The sequence below is a fragment of the Myotis nattereri genome (genome assembly GCF_964212035.1).
Source record: "Myotis nattereri genome assembly, chromosome: 8".
NCBI lineage: Eukaryota > Metazoa > Chordata > Mammalia > Chiroptera > Vespertilionidae > Myotis > Myotis nattereri.
This window is the reverse complement of record NC_138083.1, coordinates 66,411,040-66,436,831: the sequence shown is the minus strand read 5'-3', so window position 1 is coordinate 66,436,831 and position 25,792 is coordinate 66,411,040. Positions and strand designations below refer to the sequence as shown.

General features: G+C 42.0%; 1 protein-coding gene across 2 annotated transcripts; it reads right to left on the bottom strand.

Annotated features, from left to right (window-relative positions):
* Positions 1-247: 247 nt before the first annotated feature.
* On the bottom strand, positions 248-25,792 carry KBTBD12 (kelch repeat and BTB domain containing 12; the record flags this gene model as incomplete). Of its 2 annotated transcripts, XM_081097817.1 has the most annotated exons (6): positions 504-635; positions 3,351-3,533; positions 7,505-7,702; positions 17,510-17,660; positions 20,431-20,701; positions 24,723-25,792. In XM_081097817.1, the coding sequence occupies 5 exons, from the start codon at positions 25,790-25,792 to the stop codon at positions 3,352-3,354; spliced, it is 1,872 nt and encodes a 623-aa protein (XP_080953943.1). In that variant the 3' UTR covers positions 504-635; position 3,351. The 2 variants fall into 2 exon arrangements, with proteins under 2 accessions (XP_080953944.1, XP_080953943.1); XM_081097818.1 differs by having other exon boundaries at positions 248-3,533.

The following is a 25,792-nucleotide window of genomic DNA, read 5'->3' as shown; positions in this document are numbered from 1 at the left end:
ACTCTACACCCCAGTACCTCTTCTCTCTTGGCAACCCCTAGACAGGCCCAGGATGAACAACTGGAGCCATTCGGGTAGTAGCTCTCTTTAAGAAACACTTTCAGGTGAAGGGGGTGGACCCCTTGAAAGATTTTGGTTTTGGCTGAGCAGCCATTCTCTTATGGTTAAACTCATGGCATCTCCCTGGCTCTGAACTGGCCAGCAAACTGTTGACACCCTCCATTTCTGACTGCACTGGACTCTCCTGGTTCCTGCTGCTACTGGGCTAAGTCAGCTTCTGTGACCTGAGCTCCTACCGGGCCTCCTGCCCATCTGCCCCTGTTTGCTCTCACCTTATCTACATGGGGCTGTGGAAGGATGTTCTTAAAGGGGCTCCTTGCCTGAAGCCGTGCTGCTGAGGCATACAGGCCAGATCGTTGGTATGGCATCTGAGGGCTTCTGTGATTGGCCTCATCTCCTTCGCTTGCCATCCTCCTGTGCTTCAACCGTCCCGCAAATGGGACCACCTCCTGGCCCTCATCTGCCTCAGACATCCTGGCCTCTGGCCTTGCTCCTGAGGCTCTGCTGGCTGGTCATACCTCACTCTGGGGATGCTCAGCACGTCCTGGGCACAGGAACCCCTTCTTCAAATGAAACTGACATGGATTTGCGATATGAAAAACAAGATGAAGGTGATCGTTTATTGGTAACATTTTGCAAGTTCAAATTCAAAGCATTTGCTCATTATAAAGTCAATCAGAGAGAACAATGATGCTTTCTTTAAGAACACACACTGAACGGGGGTGTGCTTGACAGCTGCAGTCTTCTCGCAGCCTCAGCATCCAGATCACTTCCCTTTTAAGTCCCATTGCTCAGTGTCAAACAATTCTGCTTCATAAAGAGAAGAACTAGCAAACAGCCAACGTTTTCTAAGAGCCCTCCATGTGCTATTGGGATAGCATTCAGTTAAAGTGAAAAAGGATCGATAGGAAAATGTTGTTTCAAAGATGAATCTCTACCAATATATAACAACAGGAGGGCAGAAGTGTCTAGTTTTGAATTACAAATGTGAAAGTCAGTCAAGAAACACCAGGGTTTAAGAAAATGCGAAAGCAAACCACTGTTTGTTTCAGCATGCCATATGGAGGAGCCAAAAGGCTGGGTCTGGGAAATTAAGAGCTATCTCAAGCCACATCCACATCTCTCCCTAGAATCCCAAGGGATTGCACTCAAGCACTGGGTTGTTCTGGGCACCATGCTTTGGGAAATGCTGAGTGCAACAGTAATGATAATAATAATGGCAGCTAATAAATGTTTTAGTATCTTACACACACTTTGGTCAGTGTTTTCTCACTCAATCCTCACACCAACCCTATAAGGCATTTTTCTTCCCATTCTGTATATGAGGAAAATAAGGCATTATTAGAAAGGTTATATTGCCCCAGATCACACAGCTAGCTAAGTAGCAGAGTTGGGACTAAAGCTTAGATCTGAAACCCAATGTATCTAGAAATGTGTCATGACACGCTAGCAAGGTCTTCTTGATCCAGGGAGATGTGACAGCTTCTATGTTTAAATAGGAGCAGGTGCAGGGGTCCCATTAAGAGGAGCTTAGGCAAACAGCGACCTGTGGGGGCGCTCCTCAACCATGAACACCACCAGCCAGTACAGCCCTCTGGGAAGAACTGCTCTGCCTTTTCGGCAAGAAAAAGAATGCACGGATTACAAGACCCTCCAGCAGGGAGAAGAATGAACTCATTTAACGCAGATTCCTGGAAATGCTCAGAGACCAAGCCCTCAGACTGAGAATTGCTACTCTGTGTGGGTCACCAAAGACCTCTATGTGCCAGGCACTGCAGTGGGCACTTGGGTACAACTGCAGAGAGACAGGCATGGCTCCTGCCCTGTCTAGCCTACTAGGGGACAACCTACCTTGGGTCTAACTGGACCCCCCCTTCATGGTGGCAGAAGTAGGCTTCCAACTGGCTCATATCCTTGGACCCATCTCTCCTGCCTGGTTTAACAGCTAGAACCTGGGGACATGGGATAGAGGTCACAAAAGTCACACAACTCTATACCAGAGAAGAGCTATACTCATCTAAGAAGGTCTGCCTGTGGCAAAGTTCTAGGGAATTTACTAACCACTCCTACTTAAGAGAGCCTGTGTAAGGTGAAACTCTGGAGAAGGTGTCAAAGATCAGGGATCAAAATGCATTCTTTGAATCTATTGTGCTTCCAGAAGTATAGAAGGTAAATAAAATAGATGGATTTCCTTGGTGTTGTTTAAATGTCATCCCTAAGATGTGTTTCGGGAGTGGCTATTTTCTAACTATGCTCAACTATAGGCTGAAGCAGGAGGTTCCATCCTCCCTCTTCAACCTTGGGGACGATAGTGCAAAGACTGGGCCCAAGAGGGCAGCCGGCTGCCAAAGGGGTACGCTTCCTCTTTTTACTCCAGAGACTGGTCAGTGCCTGGGTTGGGTGGTGTAGGCCAGTTGTGTTCAGCCAGGACCAGCCTGTGGAAGGCCTTGTGTGTCTGAGAACTAGTCAAGGGCAGCTTGGGTAGGTCCAATTTGGAACCTCTGTACCAACCCAAGAGTGGACCATGGCTACAGAACCCTGTATCTCCTTCACTGGCACAGACCCAGCCCAGGGTGGAATTCCTCTGCTCACTGTGGTTGGCTTGAGTGCCTGGGCTCTTAGGAACTTGTAGTCAGTCCACTGCTAGCCCTTTTTGGACAATGTTTCTGTAGCAGAAGAGTATTCTGCACGAGAATGGACAGTCTTTATAAGACTGAAGCCAGAACAGAGTACAAAGATATGTCTTCCTTCACACCACTATTTTGAGATCATTTCCCTGCTTAGAGACTAGCTCCAAAGTCCTTGGTCTTCCAAATATTGGTCATTTAAGCTATAACCTACCTTTCTAGCCTTTATAGCAAAGGCAGTGGTCCAGGCAACCTGGCCCACCTCTGGCCTTTACTCAGCTATCTGTGATCTCACTATCAATTGCACACATGGGACAGCTTCCTCCTCATCCTCCAAGGCTCTGATGAAGGCCTGCATCTTGGCAATGCTGTCCTTGAGTCCCCAGCAGAGTGGGATTCCTCCACCCCCTGCACTTCTGTGGCACTCACCCTGTACTCCTCTTGTGACATCACCACATTCAGTCTTTGTAATGTCTTGTCCACCCTAACCAAGTGGCGTCCCTGAGGGCGGACTCTGCACACCCCCCCTCACAGTGTCCAGCACAAGCTGCTTTGCACATGGGCCACTATGCATGCAAAGCACATGTATGGATGCCCATGAGCTCTCTCCATTCCTAACGTCTCCTTTGCGGACACAACAGAAGGTTCTATAGCAATGCTGACCTCAGTGGACCTTGCCTTCTTCCACCAAATCTGAAGGCGGGGGGATGAGGTCTCGAGGATTCATTCTGGCCACCAGGCAGACATCGTAGTTGTCATGCATGAGGACATTGACGGCTACAACATTCCACTGATTTTCCCATGGGTCCAACTCCAATATTTCTTTGGAGATAATCTCATGGCGATCTGAAAAACAGCGAAGTGGGAAGATAAAATATTATATGGCTATTAAATTCAGAGTTCATAATCACTGTATTAAATAACTTTCTCTAAAAGACCAAAAATTAACAAAAAAACAATCAAGGTACATATGAAAGACACAGTTTTCCTGACATTTAAGAAACTATGAAAGGCCAAGTTATAACTGACATTAAAAATTTATTCAAGATGCACCGATTGTCTAAAGTTGAAAGGATGTTCCACTGTTATGTTAATGATTTATTGATGCTGTGGGCAAGAGATGAAACTGTTCTATTTCTACACCTGTGAAAGGAGGTATAGCTGGAGTCATATGACCTGTGTGAGTCATTGACTTCCTTGAGCTTATGTTTTCTTTCCTTTTTAAAATAAAATATTTTTATTGATTTCAGAGAGGAAAGGGGTGGGGGAGAGAGAGAGAGAGAGAGAGAGAGAGAGAGAGAGAGAGAGAGAGAGAAACATCAATGATGAGAATCATTGATCAGCTGCCTCCTGCACACCCCCTCTGGGGATCGAGCCCACAATCCGGGCATGTGCCCTTGACTGGAATTGAACCTGGGACCCTTCAGTCCGCAGGCCAATGCTCTATCCACTGAGCCAAACCAGCCAGGGTGAGCTTAAGTTTTCTTAAATGCAGACAGAGATGCTAATACACAGCCAGGGTCCTTGCTGAAAAAATGGCATATTCTAGCTGGCTAATTTGAAAAGTTTAGCAAAGGGATTGTTGGAAAGGTGTGGGCAGAGTTAGGAAGACCCATAGGCATGGCACAGCACCCCAGGACTAAGAACAGCAAGGACCATGGCCACCTGGAAGGCATTAGGGGAGAACGGGTACTGGAACTTGCAGAGGGCAGCTGTCTGGAGAGTGCTGCCCGGCAGAAGCAGATTTAGAGAGGGGAAGACAGGTGCAGCCATCCTCTGCAGCCCTGCAGGGAGGGGGCAGGGAGGATAAATAAACTGACTCTCCTTTCACTCAACAACATCTGCTCTGGGCTCCAATTGGCTGAGCCTAACCAGAAGCCAGAGGGGAAAGGAGCCGTGAATGGAACCCATACAGGTTAGCTGTGAAAGACAGACGGCAGGATAGAGAAGGGACAGGGTGAGTCTGCAGGGGCAAATGAAAGAGTTCCAGCCCAGCTGTCTTTTTCACAATTGTGTTATGATTAGAGGAGATAATATATAAAAAAGTGTCCAGTCCTGGCATATAAAAATCAATGGCTTATGTGTGCTTGTAAAGGATGTGTATTTTGCAATTGGTGGGTGTAGTATTCCATATATGTTAATTAGGTCATGTTATTCTACTCTTCTACACATTCACTGATTTTTGTGTGCTGGTTCTGTCAGTTATTGAGAGAACTGTGTTACAAACATCCCAGTAAGATTATGGATTTGTCTTTTTCTCCTATCAAATCTTTAAAAATATATTTTTATTGATTTCAGAGAGGAAAGGATAGGGCGAGAGAGATAGGAACATCAATGGTGAGAATCATTGGCTGCCTCTTGCACGCCTCATAATGGGGATGGAGCTTGCAACTCAGGCATGTGCCCTTGACTGGAATCGAACCTGGGACCCTTCAGTCCACAGACTGACGCTCTATCCATTGAGCCAAACTGGCTAAGACTCTTCTATCAATTTTTAGTGTATACATTTTGAGTCTGTTATTAGGTAAATATAAATTGTTATAATTTATAAATTTATCAGGAATACAAGATGGCAGCAGAGTAAGTGTAAGTTACAACCACCTCCTCCCAAACCTAACTGGAATTATACTAAATTATAGAACCATCAACTTGAAGACTAGCTGAACTAAGTCTCATAACCAAGGATTTACAGAAGAAGCCAAATCGGGGCTGATAGGAAGGGCAGAGATGCGAAAAGGGCTGGCCCCCCTCACAAGTACGGTAGCTGAGAATCCAGAGGGATAGCTCAGCTGCAAAGGTCCCCCCTGAGCCGACTCCGGTTCCCGTGCCAGGAGCACCAGAGCTGGGAAGAAGAGCCCACATAACACCTGGCTGTGAACATCAGTGGGGATTCTGTCCGCCAGAGAGAGACCCAAGTCTGCTAGGAACCCAGCCACCCTCTTGAAGGTCCAGCACACAAAATCTCATTTGCAGTCACTCACCCTGGGCTCCAAGAGAGGGAGGGTGGCTCAGAGTGCACTGCAGTCATGCAAGGAGAGATTGGATTGTGTGGCTCTGGGGAGAGAGCGGAAGGGACAGCCACCAGGCTCCCTGTACTGAGCCCCTCTCTCACACTGCCCACAGACTCCATTTTTCCTGAGTCCAGCACTCCCTCCATAGGCATCAGATGAAGGAAGTGCACTAACCCCACCCTCCTGACTCCCTGTCATCCTGCTCTGCTGAGCTCACACTCTGCAGAGGAGTCAACTGGCTATGGCCAGCCTGAGTCCATGATGCAGGCTATCTAGGAAAGTTCTTGAAAAGGTCCAGGCAGAATTGGGGAGAGACTGAGCTATGTAGCTTTAGGGAGAGAGCCATTTCCCCCTCACATGCTCTCCCTTCACACAGCCAAATCTTGGTCTGTTAGAACATGATGAACTTTGCTGACCTCATCCTGATGACTCCTTGAGACCCTGTCCCACCATAAAGGTCACCAGGCACCTGGCAGGTGGCAGCTGGCATTGGTGTCCCTAGGATTTTTGCTGAGTGGCCTCAGACCCAGCACCGGCATTGAGTTTGAGTCTATCAATCTGGTGAACACCACTTGCCACTACCTGGTGACTCACTGAGAACCAATCTCAAACAATGCATGTGCTACCCCAGTGATCGGCAAACTGTAGCCCCTTGAGTGTGGCTCTTTCACAAAATACCACAGGCGGGCGCACATGTACAGTGCGATTGAAACTTCGTGGCCACACTCAAGGGGCCAAAGAGCCGCATGTGGCTCGCGAGCCGCGGTTTGCCGACCACGGTGCTACCCAAAGCTCTGCCAAAAGCTCTAACTGGCAGCTGGCAGGCAAAAGCAGATCTGGGGATCTGGGGGTGCCCTGGGCCTTTTGCTGATGGGCCTCCAGGCTTGGAGCTGGTGGAAGCCAGACTTATTACACAGGTTGGCCTCCCACCACACACCCAGGCACAGCAGGGACAGCCACAAACTGATCACTTTGTAGCTCCAAACAGCTAGCCCAGCGCCTGTTACAGGCAGTGCCTGACATTAGCCGAGCAAGCACTGGTGAGGATGTGGAGAAAGGGCAATCCTGATACCCTGTTGGTGGGAATGCAGACTGGTGCAGCCACTGTTCAAAACAGTATGGAGTTTCCTCATCAAATGAAAAATGGAACTGCCTTTTAACCCAATGATCCCACTTATGGGACTATATCCTAAGAATCCCAAAACACCAATCAGAAAGAATATATGCACTTCTATGTTCATAGCAGTGTTATTTATAATAGCCAAGATCTGGAAACAGCCCAAGTGCCCATCAGTACATGAGTGGATAAAAAAAAAAAAAAAAAAAAAAAAAAAGCTATAGAACATTTACACGATGGAATACTACGTGGCTGTAAAAAAGATGGAACTCTACCTTAACCAGTTTGGCTCAGTGGATAGAGTGTCAGCCTGTGGACTCAAGGGTCCCAGGTTCGATTCCAGTCAAGGGCATGTACCTTGGTTGCGGGCACATCCCCAGTAGGGAGTGTGCAGGAGGCAGCTGATCGATGTTTCTCTCTCATCGATGTTTCTAACTCTCTATCCCTTTCCCTTCCTCTCTGTAAAAAAATCAATTAAATATATTTTTTAAAAAAAGGTGGAACTCTTACCCTTTGCGACATCATGGATGGACCTGGAGATAATTATACTAAGCAAAGTAAGCCAACCAGAGAAAGACAAAAACCATATTATCTCACTAATATGTGGATTATTCTTTGGTGACTGGGTCAGTTAAGAAGCTCAGTCAACAACACAGGAGGTTATAAAACATTAAAAAATAGATCAATACCTGCTCCATGGAATCCCCCGCAGACATAGAGCTTCCCATCTACTGCTCCGGCATTGGTAGAATTGGTCCGAAGAGAAAGCATGGCACTTGGCATAGGTGGGCCCTCTCTCCAGAAGTTCCCATCAGGGTTATATATCTCCACCACATCAAGGCACTTTCGAACCTGGCCCTTATCTCGACCCACGCAGCCAATTCCACCTAGAGGGAATGATACGCAGAAATGAGTTAACTAAGAACAAACACTTTATTGTGGATAGCACTCCCTTCCTGCTATGGTTTGTAGCAGAGATTTGTGGACCTTTGAAATTTCTCTTTCTTGCTTGGTGTTACTTCTAAGCAATAGTGATGTCAACTAGGTATTCCATAGCCAAATTTAATGTCATTTTTATTCATAGTGTTCCATCTGCTTGTTCTTATGCATAAGGCTGATTATATTGCAGGCTTTATATTCTACAATATCCAACACTGGTCGACACAATGAGCACTCCCTTTAGAACTCCAGTCCAGCCGGTGTGCTTAGTGGTTGAGCGTCAACCTATGAACCAGGAGGTCATGGTTCCATTCCTGGTCGGCGCACATGCCCAGGTTATTGGCTTCATGCAGGAGGCAGGTAATCAATGATTCTCTCTCATCATTGATGCTTCTATCTTTCTCTCCCTCTCCCTTCCTCTCTGAAATCAATAAAAATATATTTTAAAAAAAAAGAATAAGAACTCCAGGTTGGAATGTGAGGGTAACTTGACTGACATCTGCCTTCCTGTTGATCATTAGCAATGATTTCACCAACCTTGCAGGCTAGGGATGTGTCCTTTCCTCATCATTGCAAGCCTTTTCCTCTCTTCTTAAGTGTCATGAAATCTTCCCCATTAGGAAAGGGCCATTATTTGGTAAATTTAAGGTTTGGTGTAAAAGGAAGGTCCAAACCCAAACACTCAGTGTATCTTTCACTTTTGGATGATACAGTTCATTAAAAAGATATTTACTAATTGACTAATATATGCAAGGCAAATGTGCTAAGAGATAAGTTTAGAAAGATGAATAAGGCTTGTTTCTTGATGCTAAGAAATTAATGGGCTGTCACTTCTTTTATCTACAAACGGTTAACAATTACACATACTACTCATTAATAGAGTTGCTGTGAAGAATAAATTTTTAAAAAGCAAACAAATAAATGCAAAGTGTAAGCACCATGCAGAAGTATGATACACGTTCAATAAATAATAACTACTAATATTGTTATTACTCCCTTCACATGACATCATGTGACCTTGGTATGAAGGTCTTTGTTTTTACTCAATTAGAATTTATATATTATTAGTAGGAACTCATTCAAATAATGTTTTATTTTACAAAAGTTATCATTTATGATATCATTAATAAATAAAAAAGAAAATACTAAACAAAGAAACCAATGGGCTGGAAAGAGCCATGTATGCAAATAAATGGAGGGAATCATGGCAGAACCTTAAAAGAGATACAGTTAGACTCAGAAGTCCAGAGGCTATAACAAGTAACAGAAATGGCATGTGCATAAGTATGACTTTAAGTACAACCCTCTATGAGAAAAGTACTTGCGTAAGAATTTCCAATAGACTGTAATAATAATACAAGTTTGTAGGCGATCCTTTTTGTTCTCTCCTCCAAAGTCCCACAGTGAAAGTTCTTAAATGTCAGGACCATATTTCCTGACCTGAAATATGGCTCCTGAGACAAATAAATTCCTTGGAAGGAGAGACACTCCTGTACTTGCAGACATTCTTCTCATCAGTGACCTCATTCCATGCATACCCAATTACCTGATATCCCTGATCCGCATGATCAATTCAAAAGACTTTAAAGGGGTCTGGCCATTTTTGTTCAGTGGTTAGAGCATCAGCCCATGGAGCAAGAGGTTGCAGGTTCAATTCTCAGTCTAGGTTATGTATCTGGGTTGCAGGAGCCCCACCCTTGTTGGAGTGTGTGCAGGAGGCAACCGATGGATGTGTCTCTCTCACAGTGATGTTTCTCTCTCTCTCTCTCTCTCTCTCTCTCTCTCTCTCTCTCTCTCTCTCTCTCTCCCTCTCTCTCTCTCCTCCTCCTCCTCCTCCTTCTCCTCCTCCTCCTCTTCCTCCTTTTCTTCCTCCTTCCCACACCTCCTCCTCCTCCTCCTCCCTCCTTCCCTTCCACTCTCTCTAAGAAAACCAATGGGAGAAAAATATCCTCGGGTGAGGATTAACAACAACAACAGAATGGCTTTAAAGTGCTGGCCTCAGGTTAAACTAGCTCTTTCCTGTAGAGAGGGTCCTCAAGAGTCCTTGGTGCTTGGCTGTGTTGTTTATAGCAATATCAAAACCAAAACTAAGAACTGCCCTGATCTCGTGGCACTTACTGAACACTGTTACTTAAGACCTTTTATCTATCATTGCACTAGTCAGATGGTATTTGCATCATCATCTGTGTTTTTTATCTTTCTTCAATACTGCATCCTCAGGACCTAGTACAATGCCTGACACGTGTGTCTGGAACGAATGAAAGAGAATCTTAACTTTTCCTATGCTTTCTCAGTCTATCCAAGTGGATGTATTTGTAAGCTCATTCAAGTCAAAGGCCACTTTTTACACATCTTGGATTTCGAAGTGCCTGCCACAGTGCTCAATGAACCCAAGGCTGCTGGGAACAGCTTATTTCCGCCATGGTTGGGACGTGTGCCAGGCATAAGCAGTGATGAAAGAGGACTTTGGAGGAAATCATTTTTTCCTCTTTGCTGATGGAGGGTGGCCTGTTCCCTATCTCAATATGACTTTAGGGACGGAGGCTACCAACTCAGGAAGCTTTTAGCTACTTTCTCTCTTATCTTGCTGGATAAATAATTTAGCGCATTGCAGTGCCAAGTCTGAGCCGCAGTGTTTCCAAGGAGGGGACATGCTTTCCTCAGTGAACTGCAGAGCTCTGCTGTTCATATTATAGCCACCGCAGAAGTATAAGTAAACAGGTGCAAGGAAAGTTACCGGCAGTTAGGCCACAAACATTGAGCATCAACATTCTGAGTGTAATTCAGAAGCTTCACATAAAAGTCCATTAGAAAAGCTCCCCCAACATAATGCATACAAAGAATGGGTATTCATCTCTTGGTTTTTTGATAATTAGAATGCTTGTCACTTTATTTTTCTGTTGCTGAGTGTATTTAAATATAATGTCAGCCCTTACTCTACAAAACCAACCTTTTAAATATGTGCCTTCTTTTTTAATACTCACCTGAGGATATGTTTTTATTGATTTTTAGAGAGAGGAAGGGAGAGAGAGAGATATCAATCAGTTGCCTCCCATATATACCTCGACTGGGATCAAACCTATGTATGTACCATGACCGGGAATTGAACCTGCAACCTTTTGGTGTATGGAACTATGTTCCAATCAACTGAGCCACTCAGCCAGGGCTAAATATGTGCCCTTTTTATTTGGTTGGTAGATGGTTCTCATGCTCTACTCGAGGGCAACATGGGTTTACAGGGCGTTCTGTCCTTGTTCTGACCATTAATACCCAAACACATTCTCCCTTGCACTTGGATGTAATTCCACAGTCAAGTACACTTTCAGCAAGATGATTAACAGCAGACTTAATGAGCTTAAACTGGAGATGAATCCTGATTAGATAAACAATTAAATAAAAGCATGATCTCTATTAATAAGCCAGCACCAGTACTACAAGAGAACTCTCCTGATGAGAAGAATCCTAGGGTAGGATCAGCACATCTTTAGAATTTTAATGAGGTACCTCCATATCTTTAATTTATCTGCTATCAGAACCTGAGCCTGACTTTATTCCAGAACAGAGAAATGAATAGAAATTACCTTTTAAAGTCATACCCAAATGGACTTCAAATGCAAAATGTATACTTTAATGTTTTCCTGGTGTGTTGTGATAGGTTACAGAAGAGAATATGCCTCCTCCTTATCATTTCTACGGAGATAAAGACCAGCTCTTCTTGTGTTTGGCTATTTTAGAGTCTTCCCCTTCTGTGGGGTGTGGGAGGAGATCTCTCCCCATGCAAAACCTGGCAGGGGGGCTGGCTGAGGGCAGGGGAGGCGCTGGGCTTTTCTGACCATCTCCAAGGACTTGCCACCCACTGTGCCTTGAATACGATGGTGCTGCTTTGATGCCCTCTGACTGGAGGGTTGCTTTAGGTGGCAGCTTACCCTATTCTCCCCTGGTCTGCATCCAAAAGAGGAGCGGGATTTTGTAGTCATTCTGACAGGCTCCTAAAGTGGCTTACATTGCTAAATATGCTTTAGAAACAAGCTTTAGAAAATATATTTACTGTTGTAGGCTCCCATGTGTCCCGGAAAAAGCATGCAGGCTTTTTGGAAACAGACAGACCTTGGTTCATATGCCTGTGTCACCACTTGCTAACTGGACAATGTTGGGAAATACAATTTCTCTAAGCCTCAATGCTCTCATCTATAAGTTAGGAATAATAATGCCAATTTCATAAATTGTTGCAAAGATTAAATTATTAGTTAACTGTGTGTAAGAAACATGCCTCTGATTCATCTTCATAGAAAAGAAACAAAAATAAAAACAAAAAACAAAAAGAAAAGAAAAGAAAAGAAAAGAAAAGAAAAGAAAAGAAAAGAAAAGAAAAAAAGGAACAGCATGGGCCAGGTGGTTACTGAATTTCCCCAGCGCAAACAGGATGTGGGGGGTGGGAAGAGGGTATGAGAGCTGTGCATGTGGCCCATAGCACATTTTCCAGAAAGATTCCCCTAAAGTCCGTGGTCGGCAAACTGTGGCTTGCGAGTCACAAGCGGCTCTTTGGTCCCTTGAGTGTGGCTCTTCCTAAGCCTTAGGAGTACCCTAATTAAGTTAATAACAATGTACCTACCTATAGAGTTTAAGTTTAAAAAATGTGGCTCTCAAAAGAAATTTCAATCGTTGTACTGTTGATATTTGGCTCTGTGGACTAATGAGTTTGCTGACCACTGATCTAGACGAGTCTCAACTGGGCTGACTGGGCACTTCAAGTCTCTGCCACGTATCTGTTCCATGCCAGTAGGCGACCTCAGGAATGTCCTCATGGAGATGACAGAAGCACAAGAAAGAGCAAGCCCTCTCGAGCTGTAGACTTAGAAGCACCATACTTGCACTTCTGCTTCATTCCATTACCCAAAGCCAGGCACATGGTCAAGTCCAGAGACAGAGGCAGAGGACACTTCAAAGTTAAATGCGCAAGGGGGTGGATGCAGAGAGGGGAAAAGATCATTCAACCCATCAGCAAGACCTATCAATCTACCTTAGAAATACTTTCCACACCTGTCCAATACTCCTTCTATCTTATTGCTACACCACTTCAGTTCACCATGATCTCTCTTACCTATCACCACCTGACTGCTCTGTCCAGATCTTTCTTGTCCATTCCTTCTCAGACCATTCTCAATGCAGCAACGAGAATAAACTTAAAAAGAAAACCTGCTCTGACCACTCATTTAATTAAGTCTGCCAAATGGTTTCCTATTGTTCTCAGGATAAAGGTGAAAATCCTGACTAAGGCCTGAATTGTTTTCAATTTTCAATTGAGGGGTTATGTTAAAGCAAATAGGTGAACCTGGTAAAAGGAAGAAAGAGAGTGAGGAGGGAGTGTGGGAAAGAGAGGCTTTGTAATGACTTCCATGTGAGGACAGCCTGGGACCCCTTTCTCCAACCTCATCTCCTTCCATCCTTTCTTTCACATTATGGTTGGAACACATCATAATTCCCCAACTTGTACACTATTTCAAGCCTCTGGGGTCTTAATTGGACTGCTCTGTGTCCAAGTAGAGTTCTTTATCCCTCCTTTTGGTACGGATTCAAAACCCTCTGCCTTTCTCCTTTCCTTCTTATAGGGAAAAAGAAGAGAGGAGAGGAGCGCAGATTAGTTTGGCTCAGTGGATAGAGCGTCGGTCTGTGGACTGTAGGGTCCCAGGTTTGGTACCAGAGAGCGAGAGGACGAGGGGGAGGACGAGGGGGAGGACGCGGGGGAGGACGAGGGGGAGGACGAGGGAGAGGACGAGGGGGAGGACGAGGGGGAGGACGAGGGAGAGGACGAGGGGGAGGACGAGGGGGAGGACGAGGGAGAGGACGAGGGGGAGGACGAGGGGGAGGACGAGGGAGAGGACGAGGGGGAGGACGAGGGGGAGGACGAGGGGGAGGACGAGGGAGAGGACGAGGGGGAGGACGAGGGGGAGGACGAGGGGGAGGACGAGGGGGAGGACGAGGGGGAGGACGAGGGGGAGGACGAGGGGGAGGACGAGGGGGAGGACGAGGGGGAGGACGTTAGTAACAATGTACCTACCTATATAGTTTAAGTTTAAAAAATTTGGCTCTCAAAAGAAATTTCAATCGTTATACTGTTGATATTTGGCTCTGTTGACTAATGAGTTTGCCGACCACTGCCCTAAACAAAGGGAGGTGGAGGTCTCAGCTAGAAAGGTCTCAGCCCAAAGTTTTAATGGCTCAATGGAAGATAGCAAGACCTAGGTGAAGTGTGAGGAAACAGGTGATCTCATAGGATGCAGCCAATGAGGAGCCGGAGGAGGGGCTAAATAAATAGGCTATGTTCCCCGCCCCACGTGTGTGCCTTACCCTGCTGCCGGCTCTCAAGAGTGTTATTAAGTCTCATTTCTGCCCTGTTTCTGTTTCCCAGTCCGTCATTTGAAATTTGGACAGGTGAGCCATTTCTCACACTATGTAAAGGTGGAGAAGGGTAAGGAAGAACTTACAATTGCTGGATACCTATTCACAAGTATCACTATAAGAATTTTATTTATTCTCATGTACTGCATATAAGCAAAATGGCTAGCATATGGTAGCTACTCAATAATGTTAATTCGTTCTCCTTCACATTCTAGCATGTTGTGTAAGTAAATAAGTGTTTACTGATGTTGCCGAAATCTTACCTTTGCTGACTCTCAGTTTAATTATTTGCTGTGTCTATAATTGATGACTTACTGATCAACTTTCTCTCAAGGTTGGATAGAAGGTCAAAGGGCTAATAAGCTGAGCCTTCCTTTCAGCCTTCAAGTGGGGAGAAAAGCTCCCTGCCTGTGATGCAGAGGAACTCATTCAGCTATAAACAGGTGAGAGAGGTCGGAGTTGTCAGGTGCCATCATACGAGGTAGAAAGGGACTTTGCATTCTGTCAGCTTCCAGGAGTGAAGCTGGCCCACACTTCTGAGGGGCTGGGCACTTTTTGACGCGCATGTCAAATACAGCCTATTCACTGCTAATATAATGCTTGTGAACATTTCGTTCTCACTTGAATTTTCTATTCTCTGACTTTTTTTCTACTCGCATCTTGGAGCCTACGCCCCTAAAAGACATGAACCTCGATTCTTGTCCCTTTCTTAGTCTAACACAGGGTTCTTGGGTATTTTCAGGACAGCATTGAAAGCAGGCTCATTGCATGCTTTTTACAAATTCTGGGTCTGCCAGGCAATGCTAATCTGTGTACAGGTGTCTTGGGCTCGCAGAGCGTGGGCTGATGGTCCTCACTGGCATTAAGGCCTTTCTCTTCACCTGCTCACCCTTTACTGTCTTTTGCCCGTTTTTTCCTCTCTGGGCTAAGGAAAAAACACGACCGTCTCTCTGCATTTTGTTTGCTCCTCAAAAGGGATTATCATGAAAATCAAATAAAAGAACTAACAGGGAAACCAAGTTCCATTTGTTAAAGCTTGACTGTGCTTGGTTTCGGAGGGAAAATCAAATGTTTGAAGCGTCTACATTTCCACTGGAATTGAAAATACATTTCAAATGAAAATATGGCTCTCAGCACTGAGTCCTGGGTACCAGATAAGCAGCAATTACAAAATTTCTGTCCCATCTGGTTCTGAATAACTCCTGGGCTTTTGTGTTGACCCAGTATTGGGCCTCAGTGAGTTTCAATGTGCAAGTCAAGTCTGGGCCTTACTCTGCCAGTTCTTCCAAACCCTTTTCTTTTCAATATGTTTTTATTGATTTTTAGAGAGAGAAGAAGGGAAAGGGAGAGAGAGAAACATCAATGAGAGAGGGAGACATCAATAGGCTGCCTCCTACATGCCCCCTACTGGGGAGTGAGCCCATAACCTTTCCGAAACCAATTAAAAAATAACAACTTTTAAAAAGCCATACATTTTTAGGAAAGAAACACTGCCTTTAATTAAAGTGCCACTTTCACACTAGCAAATAAAATCTTCCTGATCAGTCACTAGAATTAGAGTCATTAGAATTCTTTTCTTTCCCCTTTGATTTGTTCTTTATATCCTCACCTCACCAATCTTCCTAAGACATTCTTTAATCATCTTGCTTCTGTAGTTTCTCATTGATTTCTATTATCCTCTTAATTCTTTATCCATAAGCCTTGAAAACCTGGTTCTCAGTTCACCTATACAACTCGCTGTCTCTCACAGCTACCTGCCCCTGTGGGCTCATTTTCTCACACTCCTTTCATTCTCTACTCTTACCACCTTCATTCTTACCTCCAAACTTCTGCTTTTGCCATTCTCCCTACTATTCTTTCCTGCCCTTCCTCATTACCTCCTTTCCTAGAGCATACTCTTTTCTCCATTTCACCTACCCAAAACTTACAGGCCCTTTAAAATCTACTTCCTTTCATTCATTCAGTGGACATTTGTTCATGCCATAAAGTATAACCTCCAAAAAAATGTCTTTCCTCAGATAATTTACCAAAAGACATAATATCATTTTTATTCCACATCTAGCGTTGTTGTGATTCTCTATCAGGGGGAAATCTCACTTTGGTTCAATTGATATATTACTTTTACCCCACTTTTGACCACCTCTAAATTTAACATAATTAGTAGATGAGCCCTTCACTCCCTTGAGTTATACATCCTAGGCAATTTATCCTAGTTTAAATATTGTTTCTCTGGGCCTATGACACAGCATATGGTTGTAACAAAGTAACAAATATATATCCAGAAGAAAAGATTATAATTACAAATGAGTCCCATAACTGAGATAGTTATAAATTATGTTACATAATGTTTTCATTCTTAAAATCATAAAACTATTAATATTTGAGCACATTAATTATTTTGCCTCTTGCTGTGCAGGCATCCAAGAAATAATGGCTTCTCTTAAGGAAAACAAACAAAAAACCCTAAAACTATTCAAATGCTTGTTTTTTTCTTTGTCATCTTCTTGCTATCCATTCTCTTCCCTAAGTTTTTTCCACTTAGCCATCAGTGCAGATAGAACAGAATAAAGAATTGGCATAGTTTTCCCCCAGTCCAGTCAGCCTCCTTACTTCAGTTTAATTCTTTCCCATACTTATGGGGGAAGGGAGAGAAGGTGAAAGAGGATGATGTTAGGAAAATGGAATGTGTTTAGAAGATCAAAGGGCTTAATAATAAAAAAGGAAAAACAACAACAACAACAACAACAAAAACAAGGAGGAAGAATAGGGGAAATATATTGATGATTCTAGGATTGTTTGTGGGAATGAACCAGTCTTTCACCAACCCCTTCTGGCTAGTATAAGACCACACATATTCAAGCAATAAGAAAAAAGGCATTCAGATAAAAATTATTTTATAACATCTCTACAGAAATTAGGTAGGTGAGGCAAATGACGAAGATTGGCCTGATCTGTGGCATTGTCTTACCTATGGTGGCTTTCTCTTCTATCAGCACAGATAATCACATTTGGTTGCAAAAACTTACATTTCATCAATTAAAGGTAGCCAAAGTCATTCCCATCTCAAAATATTTTTCCTGGTAGTATATATTAGGATGTATCACTACTAGTCTTACATTCCAAGGGACTTAAAAATTCCATAAAAATAATTTTGCATTCAGTAAGTCAGTGGATTTTCATTTAATATTATCTGACTGTGCTCTAGAAAACAAGAAATAAAAGGAAAATGTTGGCTAGATAGGTACACATTTGAATTGGAATGCAAGAGGAAGGGAGAATATTTTGTTTTAACTGAGGCAAACTGCTGAGGGGAAAAAAAAGCAATTATACTCTTTTAGCAATCTGCTTCTTCTTACCTAAGACATAAATCTCACTGTTGACTACAGCTGTACTGAATCGGTACTTAGAGTACTTCATGGGCGCCCGCTCTGTCCATTGATCTTGGCTGGGGTCATACTGAAACAGTTTGTTGCTTAATCGATCAGGTTCTTCATCAGGAAGATCCATCTGCATAAGATATGACAACCAATATAATAATACACCATTTAAAGATCTCTGTGAGTACATAAATGCAATTAATCTAATCAAATAGCCAAAGAGACAGAGGTTAAGTGTAGTGACTGAAACTCTCCAACACATACATCTCATGACTTGGGGTTATGAGTACACTGTCAATAGCAGAGGAATTTCTTTTCTTTTTTTTTTTTTTTTTTTTTTAATATATTTTATTGATTTTTTACAGAGAGGAAGGGAGAGAGATAGAGAGTTAGAAACATCGATGAGAGAGAAACATCGATCAGCTGCCTCCTGCACATCTCCTACTGGGGATGTGCCCGCAACCCAGGTACATGCCCTTGACCGGAATCGAACCTGGGACCCCTCAGTCCGCAGGCCGACGCTCTATCCACTGAGCCAAACCGGTTTCGGCAAGGGAATTTCTATTCTGTAACAATGGGGCTAAGGTGTTGGGTTACAGCAAATAATCTGTGATCTAGCAGTAGGATAATAAAATACAGCATTAAAAAAGATAAGACAGCCCTAGCCGGTTTGGCTCAATGGATAGATAGAGTGTCGACCTGTGTACTGAAGGGTCCCAGGTTCAAGTCTGGTCAAGCGCACATGCTCACATTGGGGGCTCGATCCCCAGTATAGGGGTGTGCAGGAGGCAGCCAGTTAAGGATTCTCTCTCCCTCTCCCTTCCTCTCTGAAATCAATAAAAATATATTAAAAAAAGAGATAAGACAATAAAATACAGCACTTTAAAAAATGCAACATCTTAAAAATGAAATCAAGCTTTCTAAAGCAGTATTTAAAGTATAATTTTATTTTGCCAAACTTTATAGTGGTGGGTTTTAATATTTGTGAGATACTGATTTTAAAATTTTATAAGATACTTTTATTTATAATAAATTTCTAATCCAAGTAGAACAAAATTACAAAAACATTATAGTTTTAACCCCATAATTATGACCTATATAGGAATGGTCTGAATTCAGTTTTCAAAATATATGGATTAATATAAATTATTTGCAGTTTATTTTATTTACATCTTTTTTTTAATGACTAGAGATAGTACAAATTGAATGACTATTCTTACACAGATGTATGTGTCTTCTCATAAGCTTCAGGTGAAGTAATTTTTTTTTTACAACGTGTCAGGAACTTTTATGACTTCAGGCTAAGGATGCTTAAGTGTCTGCTGTTTTTTGTTTTGGATGCAGGTGTTCAACACAGAATTAATTGCCATATTTGTGAAAGTTGTGTGCAATTAATTTTAATTACTTTGAATGCATCAGGAGTTATGATCACTATGGTTGCAATCACAAACCCCTGTTACCTTGCAATTTAATGTATAGTATTAGGTACAGACTAGCAAAAGCTTCCGTTATGCAACAAATATTCAGTGCCATCTGTTCAAAGATAATATAAATTATTAAATATTAACTTTATTGTTTAAGTTTTCCTTCTAAATAAGTATTTCCTTTAATGTATTTAACCTCCAATATAGTGAAAGAAAAAGTAAAGAAAAGCTTCTAAGTTGTCTTTTGAGCTTATTCATGGAAAATTAACAATGTAACAAATAGTTATGAAAAAACTTAATTACAGACAACTTGTCAAGTATCAGCTGTGACTAAACCTGTACGTCTTTTTGATACAGAGCATGAAATTTAAAATGTAAAGTTTAAGTTTTTAAAATGAGCGTGATATTCTATATACGTGGCAAAGGCCAAGCTGATGAAATAAATGCAAAGCATCAGTTTCATCATGAAGCAAATATGGAGAAATAAGAAATTATATAGGCAAAACTCAATTCAATTATGTTATGTGGGTGGATGAGGCGTTAGTAAGATTAATTTCTATTAGAAAGACTAGGTGGCCAGGGTAAAAGGCAGCTGGAGGGGCACGATACTACTGTGAGAGCTCCAAGGCACCGCGAGGAACACCCAAGAGAAGATAAAGGACCGACCACTGCGGTCACACTCGATTGACTTTTCAGTTTTGGCTTGCCAACATTCCATGGGCCTTCAATACAAATAGCATTCTGATTTCTCTATCTGCTGATGCCCAGCAAAGGCATACAGTGTTTAAAATCACAGTATACTTTGTGGAAACGAGCATTCTGGTTTCCCTCTTAGAGTAAGAATTTTAAATGTGGAAAAGACCTTGAAAAAGTTCTTGCCTCGTGTCACACAGCAGTTACGCAGATAGTCCTGGGATGAGGACTCAGCTTCTCTGCCTCCTCCTTAGATGCTCCCTACAGATAATCCCTCAACATAAGCATCTTTCATTATTAGCAAGATGGGAAGCATCATGAGGCATACAGCATGAGCCCAGCCAGCATGGCTCAGGGGTTGAGCGTTGATCTATTAACCAGGAGGTCACGGTTTGATTCCCAGTTAGGGCACATGTCTGGGTTGTGGGCTCGATCCCCAGTGTGGGACGTGCAGAAGGCAGCCAATCAATGATTCTTTCTCATCATTGATGTTTCTCTCTCTCCCTCTCCTTTCTCTCTGAAATCAATAAAAATATATTTTAAAAAAAGAATACAGCATGAATACTGAATGAAGCCCTGTCTATGAATAACACACTTTAAAAATTCACTCTCCTAAACTGCTTTAACGCTTAAAATCTTAAGTTTAGTATTCTAGAAAATAAAAAATATTTCATAAAAAATGTAAGTCATACTCCTTTAGTATTCAACAACCACAACGTTTTCCAACACAGCAGCCAGACTCAGCATAGCCATGCCACTTAGACACATAGGAAATGCCGTAACCTGAGGGGTCCAGCCTCCAATCACATAAAGTCTGTTGTTCACTGTCACTACAGCATGACAGGCCAATGGCAGTGGAAGGGGGGACACCCTTTTCCAACTGTCCCATTCTACAGAGTACTTATCGACACAGTTTGTGATAAGATACTGGTTTTTGATTTTCATCTGTCCTCCTATAACATAGAGGTCATTACGGACACTGCCCAGAGCATAGAGCTCTCGAAATTCAGCTGTGCATAACTTTTCCCAAAACCGGTTTCCTCGATCATGATACCTGCAAATTAACAGAGAGAGGAGTCAGGATTAGAGTCAACATGAAAACAACTTACCCAAGAAACACACTTAAGTTTCTTTTCCAACTAAAATAATATGATTTAGTTCTTCAAATTGGAAAGGGAAAAAGAATCAATATAAGATAGTGATACAGGTTTTTTGGTGTTTTTTTTTCCCCAAGGACTGATGAACAAAATATAATGTGCATAGAAACAACCACACCAACCTGCAGAATTTTAGGAAAAGTAATATATTGAAAAAGTACAGATTCCCCAGGACTAGCGTTCATTTCCTAAGTCTGGGGAAGAAAATCAAGAACAATAGGAGGCCTAGCCAGTTTGGCTCAGTGGATAGAGCGTAGGCCTGCAGACGGAAGGATCACAGGTCCTATTCTGGTCAAGGGCACCTACCTCGGTTGTAGGCTCAACACCCAGCCCTAGTGGGGGAGTGTGCGAGAGGCAACCAGTCGATGTGTGTCTCTCTCACATCGATGTTTCTCTTTCTCTGTCTCTCCCCTCCCTTCCACTCTCTCTAAAAATCAATGGAAAAGTATCTCCTGGTGAGGATTAGCACACATACAATCGGAAAGTCTTTCAGCAAATCATTTGTAACTTTGCCATAAGAGAATAAGAAGTAAAAATAAACACAAGAACATCTCTTCTGTGGAATAGAAGTTTCAGTTTAATACTACATTAAAGAAATAAGTTTTCGAGCAGAAAATCTGAAAATATCTCCATTCAGTGACTTCTAATGAGATGATGTAGGATGTGTAGACTTTAAAGATTGTTCTCGCAGTTCTAACTGGCTTAGAACAGCATCAAGAGCTCCTGTGGGTGTATGGAAATCCGCCTGCAGGCGTCTGTTGGGCATTTAACATCTATTTTAATCCCCTAGATAGGATGATTTCAGTAATTTCTTCCACGAATAATTAAGTCAGCCTGAGAAAGATCTTGGGAGGTAGGGACATTAGGATATATGATCTCTCAATACCTCCAGAAGTCCAACACGTTAAGTGGTTATCTATGTGTGTGTGTGTGTGTGTGTGTGTGTGTGTGTGTGTGTGTGTAGCATTTTATCATGCCTCTTGATAGTGGTAAGTCCATCTTGATTTGGGACAGTCTAAGAAGGACAAAAGTACTTATGGGGACAGTGGGATAACATACGTGATATTAGATCTGTCCTAGAAAATCCAGAATGTATTCAAAGCTAAAACAAAACAAAACAACAAAAAAAGTAAAATATAGAAAATAGGAAAAAAAGTTATTCTGTTTGGAAACAAAGAAAAAGTTATATGTGTGTGTTCTATATGGAGTACAATTTTAACGTATAGACTACTGATTTTGCGTCAAATATTGACATTTGATCATATTTATAGGAGTTTTTCTCAATTGTTTTAGGTCAACTCTTTCATTCTTCCCCAGAGATGACTTTTCACTTTAAGCTTGACAGATAAATTGGAAGCTTATGCTCCTTTCTTAGAGGGTATGGCTGGCTTGTCCAAACTGAGCACAGACATTTATCAAACCTCACAATAGCTGTCTTTTACGAAATTCTAGGTAGGAAACCACAGCCCCTAGCATCACAGGTGAATCACTATTTTATTTTATTATTTTTAATATACTTTTTATTGTTGATAGTATTACAGATATCTCCTTTTCCCCTTCCCTTACACCCCCTCCCCCCGACTATTTTAAATTGTACTGGATTTTATAAGAAAAAGGAGGGCTACTGAAGTAAAGCCCATGAATGAATATACACGAAGAACTAAAACATGCATTTTGGTTTACTGAGACATGATTCAAGAAAACAGGGCAAGAATGAAATACATCCGTGAAGGTTGGGATGTACATGTTTGCTGGGCAACTTGCTAATTTGATTTTTAACATTTTGAACTGAAAATGGAGAGAGAAAATGCCCAGATAAAACTGTAAAATTTGGGAGCATTGAGATCTTGCTTCCCAGCAATTATCAGTTTGGACTCAAATAAAATCATAAAAATTAAAAAAACACTAAAATTTATTAAGAAAAATGGGTAAGACATAAAGAAAATAATAGTGACAAAACATTCAGTGTTCTCAGAGGTTGACAGTCTAAAAACAATACACAACCTCAGCTGTGTATCGAAGTATGGGAAATAAGTAAAGGAGATGGAAAGGTATACGTTTTTGAAAAGAAACGACTGACTAGAGTATGAATCTGCTTCCTTTTTTAGTCAAAAAGAAATATATCTGCATGAAAATCTATGAACTATGGAGTACAAACAAATTGAAGTGCATCTGGACAAAAATAAAAGGGATGAGAAACAGGGATAATATAGCAGGAATATCCCACAATTGATTTCTCATACATATCACAAAATTGGCACTAAAGTGACCTTCAGTAGTGCTGTGAGATTTTAACTATCCAGACAACTGCTGAAAGTATCATTTAAGCCCAAAGCAGTGCTTCTGACAATTTCATTATTGAAGGAAATGAAGAGGGTAACTGATATTTTTATCCCAATTCTGACCAATGTGGAGGAACTGGTTGGTGATGGGAACCTGGTTGAGTTCAAGACAGATAGATAAGATAGACATATGCTGTAATAAAGGAAGCAGGCTTTCAAAAAAGTTAAGAGGTAAGATGTTTGAGGATCAAAACAGAAACACATTTTGATAGGCTTGGACATTTATTAAAAGAACATATGTATATATGCATAACCCATGGACACAGATAATAGTGTGGGGAAGGCCTGGGGTGGAGCTGGGGCTGGGCAAAGGGGGCATCTGTAATACTGTCAACAATACATTTAAAAAAAATTCCGAGGGCGGTTTTGTGGACTATCTTGATTAGGAAGAAAAGGAGCCATTTAAAGGACCTGAGGCACTTTTAGCAAGAGGCTCTCAAGTGGAAAGAAGTGCATCTTACCAAGACCAAGTAATACAAGTGGCCTGGATCTATGAGACTCATGCTGGGGAAGCCAGAGCGTCCTCTTCCTGTAGGGATTGATATCCGGGCTCTTTAGGGGTTACCTGGTAATTCTGAAGAAGGCTGCCCCTTCTGCTCCGTGACATGCTCTGCCACAAGGGGCATAGATCCAGGCCATTTATCCAGGGCTCTGCATTCCTTCCCCTCTCTCTACTAGGGAGGAATGAAACACATCTCCAAAGGATGAATGTGAAAAAGGGACAGGTCTATAGCTGGAAACATTGAGTGCTAAGAGGCGACAGAAAGATAGCAGCCCTCTTAATTCTTTCTTTGTCGAAACCTCACTGTCCAGAAGCATTACTTTCTGATGGAAAAGTCTTAACAAACCCTGGTAAGAGAGTACTGAGAGGAGAAAGATATTGAAGGAGAGCTTTAGTGTCTAGTATGTATTCTATGTGCATATTTATTACTTACCCAGTTAGATGTAAGAACTGAATACTTGCCGAATGAATAGTAAACAAATGTATGTGTCCTCACATACAAGACCTAGGGGATAAGCTACTTCTCAGCAGACACTCTTGTTCCTCATACAGTTCTAGGGTGGGAGCACTCTTACTTGGGCTCCAAACATTTTATACTGTCGGAGGTTTAGGGAAGATCCACAAATTAAGGCTACAGAATGGAAAGTGACATATAACTAGTAATTTTTGTTTGAGGAAAAAATTAGTACTCTGAAGCAGGAACTAAAATAAATCAGTTCAAAGGAGTCAGTAGAAACTAATTTTTCTTCTGGTTAAAAGTTTTATCAAGCTCTTCAAAAACAAAGTATATTGATAAATAAGGAAAGAATGAAAATATACAATGGAATCACAACATACATCTAACTTATGCAAATTCAACTATATGTTTTTTAACAAATGGAGAGAAAAAGTTTTTTTTAAGTATGGGTGATTTAATTATGAGTTTTACATATATGTAAAATGTGTAATTACAGGATAATTTTGACTACATGATATTTAAGATGTGATCATTCTTTCAGTAGTATTTTATGCCACTGTTGCTCATGTCAAAGCAAGATAATGAAAACAAACATAAATATAGTGCTAGATACAAACCTATAGATTTCAACATTCTTGTTCTTTTGTCTAGAGAGTTTAGAGGCACTTGCTTCTCCAGCCACAATTACAGCATTGTTTTCCATGACAACACCAGTGCACACAGTTCCTAAACCCTCCCCATACTTGGGAGAGGAGATAAAGTAGGTCTTCCGTGACGCAGGGTCATAACAAAAACTGGCATCCCCATAGTTCCTACGTCTCGACTTGATTCCTGAAGAATTATTGCCAATGCAAAGCAAAAGACTAGTCGTCTCCATGCCGTAGCGAAGGTTTAGAGGGTGCTGTTGGGGTGTCTTGAAGGCTTTGAATGTGTTTTGAATGATGTCAATGCAATTGGCATCACATAGAAGCATCGTGTTCCTCTTTAGGGCTTGTCTTAAGAAAGAAGGATTTATAAGCTCCAATCTGACTTGCTTCAAAAGCTCAACAAGATGCTCTTTGCGCAATTCTTGGTTATGATTTACCCACCTCAGAACTAAGTCCAGAATGCTCTCCTCTCTGGAAATGTTAAGGTCATCTGATTTAATAAGCGTCAGAAACTGGTGCACTTCAAGTTCGAGTATCTCTTCATGTAAGCTCACCTCCGCAAAGTGCTGATATAAATATTTCTTCGATTGATCAGATAAATCTTCAGCTCCAATCTGCTTTGCAAAATAATAGATACCTACACAGTTGAAGGCATCCATGTGGTCCATCATATATTTTTGACACACACTAAAGACTTCTTCCATCTGCATAAAGTAGGCAGCCATAGCTACAGTTTGTACATTGGAATTATTGATCTCCAATGCTGCACTGTACATATAATTTAATATAACTGACACGCTTTCTGCTGTGATGTCATGGAGTACCACTTCTCTCTGAGTACATTCAACTAGTCCACAGGTGAACATGGCTTTGAAATAAGGACTAAAGGCAGCCAGGACCAATCTGTGGCAAGGAAATCTCTCTCCTTCTGCTATGAGTACTACATCGACCATTTCTGCTAATTCTTTCATGTGCTTGATTTTGTTCAGTAAATTCAAGCTATGTTGGCATTTTTCTTTCCCCTCAAGTCTGAGCTCCAT